General features: G+C 42.8%; 1 protein-coding gene across 1 annotated transcript in view; it reads right to left on the bottom strand.

Moving 5' to 3' along the window:
* SerT (Serotonin transporter) overlaps positions 1 to 15588 on the bottom strand; it is an 860179-nt gene that overhangs the window by 424502 nt on the left and 420089 nt on the right. The window contains exon 6 of the mRNA XM_050183099.3: positions 214 to 317. Within this exon, the coding sequence (XP_050039056.2) occupies positions 214 to 317 (104 nt within the window). The remainder of the gene's footprint in view (positions 1 to 213; positions 318 to 15588) is intronic.

Raw genomic sequence — 15588 nt, 5'->3', positions numbered from 1 at the left:
GATAACGCAATGCCGGCTTAACGGCGATATTTTCTTTAGCGCGAAATGTGCAATGGCTTCCGTGATGTGTTTGTCAATTTATTGTTTTGATATTCCTTTATTTGTAATTTTATTTCCTGTAACGAGGTAGTCTCTGCCAGATAATATAGCAAATAAAACTGATGATTACGCGCCTATAGAACGGCCGTGAAGAGTAATGTTCTTGTAACTTACCGGTAACAGTTGTTGTGGAACTTGTTATAGCTGGATAATGCTAGTAACGTGCCAAATCCAGGCCCAAGGGAGAAAAATATCTGTGTAGCAGCGTCAATCCACACCTGTAAAAAGGACAATTCGGACGATTTGTCTCTTACACAGCAACTTACTGAAGGTGAAGATAATTTACTCAGAAATAAATTAGGTATTCTGTCTAGCAAAGCCAATTGCAAGTTAGCCTCTCTCACATGTGCACTGCAAGTAAAAAAATAACAACAAATGTATCTCTTGCCGAAAAGCGATGCGGCTTTTGTCACTTAGGAGGTGACTGGAAAGGATCACCATGTATAGGATCGCCAAAAGGGACTCCAATAATGCATGTCCTGTAGTGAAAATGTAAATTCATCAGTGGCCATCACAAAGCCACAACCAGTGGACTAAAAGATTAGGTGGTGACAGTTTTCGGAGTGCTCCGCAAAAGACCAACGAAGAGCTGCTCCTTCACTCCTCGCATTATGTAACGCAACTTCTTGTCCATGGTCATTTAGGGTGTGTTCCTCTGAAAGGGCGCGTCAAGTCTTCGACGAACTTCGTAACACTTTCGTTGGGAAGTTGGGCGCAGGCCTGGATCACTCCTTTTGCTCGTTCGCGGCGATCGGCACTGGCGTAGGTGCCTAGTAGCAGACGGCGAAACTCAGGCCACGGCGTCAGTTGCTCCTCACAATTTTTTGTTGTTTGTTTGTCACGGTTTTGTGCATTTCTTGTTGTCGGCGACGTGCTCAAAGTCGGCCATCCAGTCTTTGAGATCTTCGAACACGTCGCCATGGAAGGACTTTGGAATCCGTGGGTTCACAAGTGTTTACGTGGTCGTCATCGCGCTATGCATACTAGTTGAGGTGGTTGGAATCGCTGTGTTGTTTTCTGATCCTGTGGCTGTCCCGATGAACGGCAGTCTCGTTTGGCACTGGGCTGGTGGTTCCGCTCCCAGGAGGAGTCTGCGGCATGAGTGAGAAATACCCAGCACCTCAACCAGTTTGTCAGGTGTCTTCAAAGAGAACTAGTGATGTTTAATGAGGACAGCTGGCTCCTCAAAAACAACGACAGTTGGACCGCGCTATCTAGCGTGCCGGAGTAGCACGCACACTTCTTCCTTCTTGTTCTTCCTGCGTCTTCTCTTGCACTGTCTCTACTACTGCAGCTGGCAATATGAATGTGTAGCAAATATTTGTTCACGGCAATGTTATGCGTCAGCCCCATCAAACCAAACTGGACTTAATATACAGAGCATTCTGGCCCATCTTTAAACGTAAAAAAAAAACCGTAGCAGTCTTTCTAAAAATGTATACAAGTACACCATACATTGTACAAAGTTCCAATTTCGTTCTAAGGAAAAAAAATTGAGATGAGACCTAATATTCCATAATTATGGTGCGAAATACAAACCAGACTGATGCACACAATACCTAAGAAAAGATTTTGCTCGGGATCTCCTGTCTAATACATGTAAACAGTGCAATCGTTTTTCTCTGCAGCCACGGGACCCAGTTTAATCAGGTTTTTTTACATTAAAAAGTGCCGAAATCATAGTTTTTATATTTAAGCCATTAATTTTTATTAAGCTCCTTGAAATTTGAGAAATTGGAAAAGAAATCTTATTCAGTTTACAATTGTGGCTCACGAAAATAAGCTAGCACAATTCGGTTCATTCTGTAAATTCAAGTCGGCCTCGCAGATGTGCCCTCGCAGATGTCGCGCCATTTTGGTTGACTGCTGGTCAGTGATGCTGTTGTTGCTGACATCGGGAGATATCGAGGAGAAACCAGGGCCCCCGACGGAAGAGTAATTGAAGGCCATTCTAGACAACCAGGCAGAAACCGACCGGAAACTTAATTCAATTCAAGAACAAATTGGTGTTCTCTCAGCAAGGACAGAAAAGTTGTCACATTACCTTGTGGTAATCCAGGAGATGACCACAACAATAGGTAAGCTCGAGGATACTGTCAGGGAACAGGCCAAAAAATTAGTTGAGTTTGAAAACCGTGGGCGGCGTAACAACCTTTTAGTGTTTGGTGCCCCGGAAAAGGCGAACGAAACAGAGGCAGATCTCAGGGCAGCTGTTGCAGATAACATTTTTAAAAAAGAACTAGGTGTCCATGTCACCACAATAGAAAGAATTCACCGTATTGGAAGGAAGAAGCCAGAAAAACATAGACCTATTATAATGAAATTCTGTGACAGCAGAGAAAAGGACAGCATTCTAAAGAATTGCAAGGAACTTAAGGGAAAATCTGTTCACGTCAGCAATGATTATGCAAAAGAAACTGCAGACGTTAGAAAGAAACTATGGAAATCTGCCATCGTAGAAAGGGACAACAAGCAAAAGGTGTCTCTGGTTCATGATAAGCTTAAGATTCATGACCGTCTATATGCCCGGGATCACAGTCGCAACGAGCGTATTCTTTGCCAAGAACGCCGTGATAAGGGCCGCTATAGCAATCGCAAAGTGTCAGGGGAGCTTGCGATGACAAGGAAGGCATGCCTTCGTGCAGTTCAAGTACAGCATAGCTCAGAATCGTTTCGTTCAATGCCCGCAGTATTCTTAACAAGGTTACTGAATTAGAATGTCTGTTGCTATCTGAGCGACCGCACGTCGTTTGCATTACAGAAACATGGCTCAACAGTGCTATTTCTTGCGACTGCGTTATCCCACCTGGCTGCACAATGTACAGGTGGGATCGGGACTCTCGTGGTGGTGGTGCGGCCATTATTGTTAAATCCTCGCTGACAGCCTGTACGGTTATGTGTGACATGTCGGAATCGGTGTGGTGTAAAATCATGTTTTCTGGCATGTCGTACCTCATAGGAGTGGTTTATAGGCCGCCAACTACTTCACCTGATTTTCTAGATGTGTTAAATACGTTTCTTTGCTCACGTGTAAACAGGAACACCAGGCTAATAATGACTGGTGATTTTAACTTGCCACATATCGATTGGGAGCTTATTTCGCTTGGAAGTACAGAAATTTCTAGTGCCTAAAGATTATTGGATATCACATTTTTTCATAACTTAGGGCAAATAGTGAAGGAAAACACACGTATAACGTCCCAATCGCAGTCATTACTTGACTTGGTGTTCCTTTCCCATAAAGTAGGCGATTATGAAATGGCCGTCACCGATGGTATATCCGATCACAAAACCGTTTTCCTGAATGTGCTTACTTTCACACCACCACCTACAAAACCTACTGTACGTGTTGAAATCAAAGACTATGCTAAGGCCGATGATACGTCTATTCTAGATTATTTATAAAAGTGTTTCAACGAATTTGAAAATGTATCCGAGGTCGAAACAGTTGAGGATTTGTGGTAGCGCTTTCAAGCTATTATTAAAGTCTGCATAGATCACTTTGTTCCGACCCGACTCAAGAAAACGAAGCGGAGTAACCCATGGATAACTAGGGATATTGTTCACGCGAAACGGAAATTAAAAAGGCTGCGTAAAGGAAAAGCAGATCCTAGAGAAATACACGCAGTACGTCAGAGAATAAAGGCTTTGTTACTCAGTTCGAAGCAAACATTTTTTAATCGCACTCTAAGTGATTTTCTTAAGACTTCCCCAGAAAAATTTTGGCGTTATTTAGACCGCAGAAAGGAAAAAATAAAGCAAATGACGGTAGGAAATGTTCTAGTACAAGAAAAAGGTATTATCGCTGATGGATTAAATAAATATTTCCAATCAGTATTCACGGGCAGTGATCAACCATTTCCAGTAGATGATGGGGCATCTTTCAGCGAAAGTTCCATGGACGCTATCAACTTTACCCAGAGGGGCGTATTCCAGCAGTTGCTACAGTTAGATGACGAGAAGGCTTCTGGGCCAGACGGAATACCTACTGGTTTTTGAAAAGGTATGCTGAGTGGATATCAGTTTATTTGGTAATTACTTTTCAGAAATCACTAAGCACCCATTCCGTGCCACAGGACTGGCGTTGTGCTGTAGTTATCCCCATATTTAAAAGTGGCAATCGTACTCTAATGAATAACCACCGTCCTGTATCCCTTACGTCAGTTTGCTGCAAGGTTATGGAACACGTCATAGCAAACATATAATTATCTTCCTAGAATCAAATGGCCGCCTTTGCGCATGCCAGCATGGGTTCTGACGGGGACTTTCCACAGTGACACAGCTCATTGAGACATTACATGATTTTTCCAAAGCTATGGACAACCGTGAACAAATGGATGTTATATGCGTTGATTTTGCCAAAGCCTTTGATAAGGTTCCCCATCGTAAATTACTTTTTAAACTGTACAAAGCAGGTATAAATGGCGGCGTTCTAAAATGGATTGAAGATTATTTACCTAACCACAAGCAGGCAGTTCGCGTTGATGGTTCCGAGTCTGGTTTTGTAGATGTATACTCAGGAGTACCACAGGGGTCCGTGTTAGGGCCAACACTTTTTCTGCTTTACATCAATGATGTAGCAACCGCTTTAGATAGTTCTGCTAAGATAATACTCTTTGCAGGTGACTGCTTGATTTTTGCGCCGGTATCTTGCTTAGAGGATCAGATTAAGCTCAACCGAAACCTTCAGGCGTTTGGGAGTTGGTGTGACAAGTGGAAAATGCGAATTAATTTTGATAAGACCGCATACACGCATATCACTGCAAAAAAGAATATTTTTACTTTTCAGTACGATATTCAAGGCTACAGTCTAGTTAATGTTCCTTGTTTCAAATATCTTGGTGTCTCTATTTCGCATGATTTAAAATGGCACAATCAAGTAGAAAGAGTGTGCTCTGCGGCACAGAAGAAATTGGGTTTTTTAAGAGCGAAACTGGGGAGGGCAACAAAAGATGTTAAACTGCTGGCTTACATGTCCCTTATTCGACCATCCCTAGAATATGCGTTAGTAGCATGGGCGCCCCATCAAAAGGTAATGTGGGCCAAAATAGAGAAGGTGCAACTCCGGGCGGCGCGCTTTATTTGTTCGAAATATAGAAGGACAGACTCAGTTTCGGCGATGTTAAAGTCTTGCGATCTTGAATTATTGGAAGATCGGTGCAAGAAGCAGAGAGTAAAAACGTTATTTCAAATAATTCACGGCGAACTAAAAATTAATGAAGATTTGTATTTAAAACCTCCAGGCAGACTGAGCACCCGCTTAAATCATAGTGAAGCTATTCAACCGTATTTGTCCCGAACCAATGCCTTTCGTTGTTCGTTCTTGCCAGAGTCAATAGAGCTGTGGAACAAGCTGCCTGCAGAAATTGTTCGCAGTTCTGATACTGCATTGTTTACAAATGCAATCAAGGTTCTTTACTAAAACTGTACCATGTGGATATTGTAAAGTGTTTTTTCTTTTCTTTTTTCATCTTTTTTCTTGTTTTCTGATTGTGTGCGTGCGGCAGCTGGTGGAACATTTGAATACATGTCTTACAGTCTGTATATCGTATCTTGTATTGTATCCGTAGGACACTGCAGTGCATGTGCATATTTCTTTTGTATCTAGCTGTCTTGTATGAACGTATATGTAACATCCCTCCCTGTTATGACCCTCAACTGAGGGTTGACAGTATTTCTAAATAATCACTTTTGAGAATGATTTCACATTCCCCAAGATTTTGAGGCACTAGCACTGCGTCCATGTGTCTGGCACTAGAATGTCATTATTAGTCAGAACAACTTTCCGCTCAAGACGGCAGCTTAGTCACACATTAATCTGACATTGCAAGGACAACACATTACCCTATATAGCAGAAGCAAGTAGGTATACCCATTATCTAAGACTCCTGTACAGAGATCACACCTTCCATAGCAAACAGCTTTCTTATGAAAAATCTGTTTGGGAATGACCTACAGGCTTCTATTCTTCAGTGGTTGAAAACATTATTATTCCATCCGGTGGTAGCCATAATTGGTATGTACTATGCTTAATATGTCAGTATTCAATTTTTCACGTGTAGCTTGAGATTATGAGCAATCGTCTTAACAATGCATGTAAGCATCCATAGGATGGGGATGAATACGGCTGTTTTGTGGCTGTTCTCGCAAAATACGTTGTATAATTGCCAATTTTGTGGTTTTGGGAACGTAGTCGCAAAGTCCAGGTCATATACAACGAGTAGAATATACTTGTGCTTTTTAAGTTATTGAAACATTTAACAATGTCTAATATATGATCAGTGTGATGTATAACCTGAGCTCTATGCGAGAATTCCTATTTTTAATTGTAAAAGAAATTCTTATTCGGTACTAAATAAACCGGATCCCCCTTTAAGAATAGGGTGTAAAAAAGAAAAAAAAATATGCTCAGGAATTCTGGAAATTTGAAAGTTAATTGCATGAAAGCTCTATAGGTCAGGCAGAATATTTGGGAAGGAGTAAGGTGCCTGAAACTAGCCAAGATATAACATTTTATTACTAGAGGTTACGGAGAAAGTATTAAAAAGAATTTGGCCTATATTTTCTGTGGTATTGTTCAATGAATTTGCTGGTTAATTCGTCGCCGCAGGTAAAAAAACAACCGAAAATTTAAATCCGGCGCACAGCCCCGGTCTCATCAGTGCATAGAAAAGTGAGACGAACATACTGGTCCCTTGAGTGAATCATGGTGCTCTCTTAGGCACGTGTTAAGGCATCGTCCAGTATTCCACATGTACATTTGGTCAAATATACACACAGTCACAGGAATAGACTATACTAATTTAGCGGTATCTTTAATTAAGCAAGCCTCCCTTTCCAGCGCGCCTTTGTCAGTAAACTTGTAGGTGGCTACGCAGATATATTTCCAACGAAAAATAATGTAGACAGCTTATGCACGCCAGTCCACAAGCGAATTGAGGCAGGCAAGCAAGCAAGAGAGTCTTGCTCAGTTAAATATACGGCCAAATTTTCCAAGCGTCGGTCACAGGCGGTGCACCGTATTCCTTCAATATGCGGTCAAATATACCTAGGCCAAACTGGCCAGCGCCTCAACATTTGCGTAAGATATCACCATATTTTGCTCAAAAGACCAGTACGCTCGTCCGAATTGGCGGTGCATTGCCATTGCCACGACACGACTTCATTTTGGATTAAGGTCGTTCAGCTGCTTTCAGTCACAGATAAATATTTACAATAGAAATCATTCAGGCATTCATCATAGATAGCAAGTCATGCGTGTGCGAGGCCTCTTTTATAATGCAAAAAATAGGCATCTTTTCAAGATCCGAAAGGATCAAAATCCATCTGTGCGTATTTCATCATCATCATCAGCCTATTTTATGTCCACTGCATGACGAAGGCCTTTCCCCTCGATCTCCAATTATCCCTATCCTGCACCAACCGATTCCAACTAGCGCCCGAGAATTTCCTAATCTCATCGCCCCACCTAGTCTTCTGCCGTCCTCGACTGCATTTCCCTAGTCTTGGCACCCTGTTTCTAACCCTAATGATTGACCAGTTATCTAACCTGCGCGCTACATAACCTGCCAAGCTCCATTTTTTTCTCTTAATGTAAATTATAATATCGGCTATACCCGTTTGCTCTTTGAACAAAACCGATCTCTTTCTGTCTCTTAACGTTATGCGTAGCATTCTTCGTTCCATGGCTATTTGCGTGGTCCTTAACTTGTTTTCAAGCTTCTTTGTCAGTCTACAAGTTTCTGCCCCATATGTCAGCACCGGTAAAATGCACTGATTTTACATCTTCCTTTTCGTTGATAATGGTAAGCTTCCAGTCAGGAGCTGGCAACGTCTGCCGAATGTGCTACAACCCATTTTTATTCTGTGAATTTCCTCCTCATGATCAGAGTCCCCTGTGAGTAATTGACCTAAGTAAACCTACTCTGTCAGAGACTCTAGAGGCTGACTGGCGTTCCTGAATTCTTGTTCCTTGCCCGGCTATCATTGTCTTCTGTTTCTAAACTTCAACCCCACTCTTACACTCTCTCTCTTAAGGTCGTCAATCACTTTTTGTGACTCGTCTCCAGTGTTGCTGAACAGGACAATGTCATCTGCAATTTGAGGGTAGTTGAAATATTCGATGTAGAGCCTTACTCCAGAGCATTCCCAGTTCAATAGCTTCAATACTTCTTCCAAGCACGCAGTGAATAATATGGGAAACACTGTCTCCTTGTCTGACACCTTTCTTTATTGGTATCTTCTCACTTTTCTTTTGTAGAATTAAGGTATCTGTGGAACCTCTGTAGATATTTTCCAAGAGATTTACGTAAATGGCCTGCAGGCTTTGATTGCACAAACCTCTATAGCTGCTGGTATCTATACTGATTCAAATGCATTTTTGTAATCTATGAAAGCCATATAGAGAAGTTGATTGTATTCTGCGGATTTCTCGATTACCTGATAATTGACATGAATGTGATCCATTGTAGAGTAGCCCTCCCTGAAGCCCACCCGTCCTCTTGGTTGACTAAAGTACAGTGTTGCCCTTATTCTACTGCAAATTACCGTGGTGAAATATTCTATAAATTTTCATGTCTTTAACATCTTCGTCTTTGTGTATTAGTACAATATTTGCTTTCTTCCAATTTTGGGAACCCTTCGTCTTTGTGTATTAATACAATATTTGCTTTCTTCAAATTTTGGGGAACCCTTCAGTCGATAGACACTTCGTATAGAGGGCCGCCAATTTTTCAAACATCACGACTTCTCCATGTTTGACCGAATCGATTGTTATGCCGTGTTCTCCTGCCACATTTCCCCATTTCATGTTTTTGAAGGCCTTTCTAGCCTCATCACTAGTTATACAAGGAGTCTCCCAAGCTGTTGATTACTGCTTCGAATGGAGGTATCGGGCCTTCTCTAAGTACTCTACAGATCAGTATAGAATTTTTCCGCTGCTTTTACTATACCTTCGAGATTGCTGATGGTATTACTCTGCCTTATCTTTCAGTGCATAGCATCTTGGTTTGTCCTAGGCCAAGTGTCTGTCTCATTGACTTCAGGCTGCGTCCACTTTTTACGGCTTCTTCAGTCTTTCTCACGTTACAGTTTCGAATATAACATATTTTCTCCTTGTTGATTAGTTTTGAGAGTAGTGCGAATTCTATCCGTACTCTTGAGTTCGACGCTTTCATTCTTTGTCGTTTCTTTATTAGGTCCTTTGTTACTTGAGAGAGCTTGCCTACTGGTTGACTTGGTGCCTTACCTCCCACTTCAATTGCTGCCTATGAAGCCAGCCTTGTTACGGTTTCATTCATTACCTCTATTTCATAATCTCTCTTTTACAAGCCTGCATATTTTTCAGCAAGTACTAGCCTGAATATGTGTACGTTTACCCTTACTGGATCTAATTTGCCCTGTTTATTCTTGACCAGTTTTACTCTTTCTCTTTTCCAATTGATTATGCAATAAGCTGAGGCGTGCACACAGGACACAAGAGAAGAGAAGTTGACAACACGTGTTGTCAACTTCTCTTCTCTTCTGTCCTGTCCGCAAGCCTCACCTTTTTGCATAATGAATCCTTACCAACTAGCTCAGCTTTCTGTCGTTCTAAGCTTTCAAATTGAGGTGTATTCTAGCCTTCACTAACCTGTGATCACTGGATTTTACCCTACCTAACACTTCTACACCCTGCACTTTGCTGAGACCAGCAGAAAGCATGAAATCAATTTCATTTCTTGTTTCACCATTAGGCCTTTTGCAGGTCTACTTTCGGTTGCTTCGCTTCGCGAAGAAGGTGTTCATTATTCGCAGCTTATTTCTTTCTGCGAATTCTATCAGTAGCTCTCCTCTAGCGTTCCTAGAATAAGCGCGGTAGTTGACAATCGCTTGTTCGCCAGCCTGCTTTTCCGCCACTTTCGCATTGAAGTCGCGCATTACTACGGTATACAGAGTTTGCACTTTTCACATCGCTAATTTACCACCTTCAAAAAACTCATCTACTTCATGATCATCGTGACTGGATGTTACTGCCTAGGCTTGTACTACCTTCAATCTATATCTCTTATTATGTATGATTACGACTACTGCTACCCTCTCAGTAATGCTGTAGAATTCGTCAATGTTGCCAGCTATGTCCTTATGTATTAAGAATCCTACCCCGGATTGCTTCTTATCCGAGAGGCCCCTATAGTTGAGGCCGTTAGTCAGCACTGTAGAAGCCTCACCAGTTCTTCTAATCTCAATAGGGCCAATGATATCCCAAACAATGTCTGACAGTTCCTCAAAGAATCCTGCTAAACTAGCCTCACACGACAGAGTTCGGGTGTTAAAGGTTGACAGGGTCATGTCCACGTCCCGAGAATCTTAGCACCCACCGATGCGTTACAGGTCTGACCGCCGCCTTAGTCAGGCGTTTCGTACTGCGGGAGAATATTTACTACTGAAGAAACTGCAGCACAGTGAATACTGAATTTCATATTTGTTTTCAAGAAATTCAAGCGCTTCAAGTGTGTTGTTCCCAGTGGCAGTTGTTCCCTGAACAAGACAGAAATAAATTCAAAAATATGAATGATAAACAACGGTGTGCACGCAGCGTGCTTAGGCGATATCTTTGGTACCCTGCACTTCGAGATCTTACATGAACAGAAAATTGCACGATCTTGTAGCAGAAAGACACAAATATACGGGAATCAAAGCTACAGCATAAGAATCAGTTTTAAAACAATGAAAGGAAAATAAGAAAGGTCTCCATCACGCTGTAATGTTGGTTGGACAGCGAAGCTGTAAATGACTACTAGAACGAGTGCCTATTGTGACGTAGATTGAAAGTATTGACCTGGTGACGTGCACGTGTATTTGACCTAATTATTAGCCAAATACGTTTCGTGGCCTGTGACTTGGCTTGCGCCGCTAGTTCGTGCACCTACAAAGAGCGAACCGGAGACATGAGAAATTCGCCGCGCCTGGTATGCACGCTGCTCTTCAGGAGTCCTCACTGTACGCGGTTTTCCCATAGTACTCATCATCATCATCATTATGAGCCTGGTTACGCCCACTGCAGGGCAAAGGCCTCTCCCATACTTCTCCAACAACCCCGGTCATGTACTAATTGTGGCCATGTCGTCCCTGCAAACTTCCTAATCTCATCCGCACACCTAACTTTCTGCGGCCCATTGCTACGCTTCCTTTCCCTTGGAATCCAGTCCGTAACCCTTAATGACCATCGGTTATTTTCCCTCCTCATTACATGTCCTGCCCATGCCCATTTATTTTTCTTGATTTCGACTAAAATGTCATTTACTTGCGTTTGTTCCCTCACCCAATCTGCTCTTTTCTTATCCCTTAACGTTACACCCACCATTCTTCTTTCCATAGCTCGTTGCGTCATCCTCAATTTAAGTAGAACCCCTTTCGTAAGCCTCCAGGTTTCTGCCCCGTAGGTGAGTACTGGTAAGACACAGCTATTATGCACTTTTCTCTTGAGGGATAATGGCAACCTGCTGTTCATGATGTGAGAATGCCTGCCAAACGCTCCCCAGCCCATTCTTATTCTTCTGATTATTTCAGTCTCATGATCCGGATGCGCCGTCACTACCTGCCCTAAGTAGATGTATTCCCTTACCAATTCCAGTGCCTCGCTGCCTATTGTAAATTGCTGTTCTCTTCCGAGACTGTTAAACTTCCTGCATCGTACGTACCATTCTTACTAATCACTCATAGCACTCTCCCAACACAAATCATTTTCTGGGCGGGTTTTTCTTTTACGTACGAAAGTGTAGTTACATCACTCGCTGTTTCGTATACTACTGCCAAGCTGCCGTAACCGCGAAAGCTTGCGCAACAGTAATCTTTACCGGGACTTGTATGCGGGAAGTGCTACGTGTTTTGCATTGCATGTAGGCGCAGAAGCGCATCATCAGTTAAATGATTTGGAAGCTTGCATTGAGCTAGTTCTTTATTGAAATCTATGCTGTTCTATATGTTGTATGTTTGATTACAAAGAATGTATGCACTGTTCGCTTCACTTGGCTGAGTGATTGTAGCCTCTGCCTTACGGGGGTATGACCCATAAATGATGATAGTTTTCCGTCGAGGTTACTTCCCGAAGAAATCCGGGGATCCTAACCATAGATAGCGTCACAAGAAAAGCGACGAATATACTGCATACTTAGCAAAAACTAAATTTACCTTTCAGCCATGCCAACTGTGCAAGGAAAAATACGAAACATGAAGACATGTTAGGTCTAGTTTTCTACAGAACACAATAATGTGTGCGTAATGCCTACGTACAAAAATAACTAGAGAGTTGAATAAAGTTCCCTAAACATCCATCCTCTTTAATAAGCTAGGTTAAGTAATGCGTCGATAAACTTTAATATGAATGATACGAAGATCTTACTTTTGGAACATGTACACTTCATAGATACGTGACATGACCCTCTAGATCACATGCCACACTGCTGCAGCCTTAGCCACGGGGTCTGCGTTTCCAGGGGCTCCTTCATTTTGTCGATACTGTTGTCAATCACGGCCTCACCACTACAAAATGAGTTCTTTGTTAACTTTTAGCCGTGACGCAATAAAGGTGCCGTATTGTAAACGCATGCAAGGAGCACCTAAAAATAGTCATTAAAACAATTTCTACACTAGTGCAGAGTGGGAAGAGAGCAGAAGGTCGAAATCATTGAACGCCATGATAATAAGGACCTCTTCCTCAAAGTCATATCGTGGACACGCCGCAGCAGCACATTGGAGAGTTGCGTTCGGTTTTTTTGTTTTTTTTTAAGTTCGATTTTTTCTTACCTATATTACATTCCCCAGTACATTCCCCAGTGGTGCTTAGTTACATAGAGTAGAGGATTATTCACGTCCATAAAGAAGAAAAACTGGTGAGAAGCCTGTGGTAGCCTGAGTGGCGGTTTTATACGCGTACGTCACAAAATCGAGGGCGTCATCCGAATTATAATGATAGGTTTAATGTGACAAAGGCGACTAGGGCTATGCTGCGCCACTCACAATACAAAACACAAGGCAACGTTACAGCAGGTAAACTTGCGTTGCATTATAGTTGCTGCAAATAACCAGTCGTCTCTAAAGAGCACAGCACGTCCGTAAACAGCACTAGCGGGTCATCTGCCAAAAATATGGTAGGTCGTAAAGGTATATGTAAATTATACAGGCTGTGTAAAAACTTCCGTTTCAATGTGTGGACATGTCATAAGAATGCGTAAGAGGCTCACGGCACTTCTCGTATGGTGGTAGGTTGTGTTTTCGAAGGAGGAAATTGTGTAAGATGTGTGTGTCCAATCCGAAGTCGAACTAAAATCACCTCATTGAACAGCTGCTGGTGACTCACAACCTCCACTCGCTGGTTACGGGTTTAGTAAGATGCAGCTTGTTGCTTATACAATGGTCTATTCGTGTTGCCATATTGAACTCAAGGCCTTCTGAATCGCATGGATGATATATATATATGGAAGTATCGTGTATGTATGTCCTTGTACGCTGCCATTGATGCACATCTATCAGCTACTTCTTTAACCGGTAACCTAACATGATTAGGGAAACAGCAGAAACGAATTGATCTCCCTTATTCGTTAAGCGCCACTATTTATAAGATGTCGCGTAGTAAGGGTTCACACTATGATTTGAGAGGTAGAGTCTTGATTGTACTTAGGAATCAGTGTATATGACTGTATTTTTGTGTTTGTCAGTGGTAATCATTTTAACTGCAGTAGGCTTGGCAGAACGCCTGTGATAGCTGCACATACACGCATCACCTGTTCCTTTTACAGGCCATCCCCTTGGCCTTTCTTCTGACCAGTCTCCCCTATCTGCCTTGTGCTGCCTCCCACGACACGGTGCTCCTTCACTGGGAAGGATTGCAGCTGGGAAGCACCGGCTGCCGCTGTTCGTGACACCTCGGAAACTCCCCGTGACCAACACCCGGTGGTCTGCCACACCGCCAATGCTGCTCAACACTCTCACCCTATCCGCCGTATCTGTTCTCCGGAACGCTAGCCACGGCGCATGTCACTGAAGAGTTCATGACATCATTATGGTTGCATAAAAGGGAGAAACCACGCGCACTACAGTGGGCTTGGCAGGACTCCCGCGATCGCCGGCACTTACCCGCATCACCTGTTGTTTTACACGTAACCAAATCCTACTCGCTCTACGCGCGACGTACTCGTTATATGGCATTGTTAGTGCTGCCAAGCCCCAGCTCTTGTGATACTATATTATGGGACTGTGCATTATGGGGACTACTTGAGCTCCTCCTTCTTGCGGGTGATGTTGAGCAGAACCGTGGCCTCGATCTAACCCAGAAACAGCCGAATCACCACCAGAAATATTAACCGCCCTACACAACATTCAAGCCAGTCAGGCGACACTTTTGAATGAATTAAAATCTATACGTAAGAAGCTAAGTCAAAACGACAAAGCCTTAAATAACATCACAATAAGGCTAACTAAAATTGAATCCGATTGTTCGAATCTCATTTCGTTTCAAAGTGAAGTAGGACACGTGCGTGCATTAGCATCGCAAAGTGCGCAGTTGATCTCTTCGCTTACGGCCAGAATAGACTGTGCGGAAGATCGAGCTCGCCGATGAAATCTGTTATTCTTCGGCCTAAAGGTTGCGTCATTGAGTCGTGTGCTGAATCCGAAAAATTAGTAATTGACATTTGTCAGGAACACATGAAAGTATCAGTCGAACCTAAAGAAATCGCAAAAGCCAATTGCTTAGGTCGGTCCAAACCTCAAGTAAAGAGACCAATAATCGTGTTGTTTTTCACACTTCAAAGACAACGAGCGCGTTTTGTCAAACGCGGGAAACCTAAAGGAGCGAACTTCCGTGTTAGCGAAGACTATTTTCGCCCAACACACGCCCTGCGCGGAAATAGCTATTCGCATTCGCAAGAGCTCGGGGAAAGCCATCTAGACTACGTCCCAACAGACTAATACCACATATGTGTACAATCACAGCTCACAGAAGTCGCTTCTTCTCTGCAATAGCCATCACCCTGCCGTCCTGTCTGCGCTCAGTTACACGCCGGCCCTATTTCCGTCATCTATACAAACGTCAGGAGCATCATACCGAAACTCGGCCAAGTTAGAATATCATTGGATCTACTGAGTGTAAACTTACTCTTCTTATTAAAACGTGGCTAAACTCAACAGTTTCTGGTATTGAACTCTCGTCCTATGTTCTGGAGTTTCACATATGCCGCTGGGACCACAAAGGCAGGCATGGTGGCGGTGTGCTCATAGCTGCCGACGGCGATTTACGCTGGTCTATAATTGTTATTCCATCACCACTTGAGGTACTGTTTGTATTGTACGGCGCGGTTCAGCCTCCCACGCTTGCCGGAGTGTGCTACCGGCCTCCCGACGCAACTGCACATTTCGTCGCAGAATTTTACAACGTTATGATTACAATTTCTTACACTCACCATAATGCTGAAATCAATATATAGTCGGGAATTTCAATTTTCCTGAAAC

Source organism: Dermacentor andersoni, chromosome 3 (genome assembly GCF_023375885.2).
Source record: "Dermacentor andersoni chromosome 3, qqDerAnde1_hic_scaffold, whole genome shotgun sequence".
Taxonomy (NCBI): Eukaryota; Metazoa; Arthropoda; class Arachnida; order Ixodida; family Ixodidae; genus Dermacentor; species Dermacentor andersoni.
This window is presented reverse-complemented; position numbering and strand designations above follow the sequence as displayed.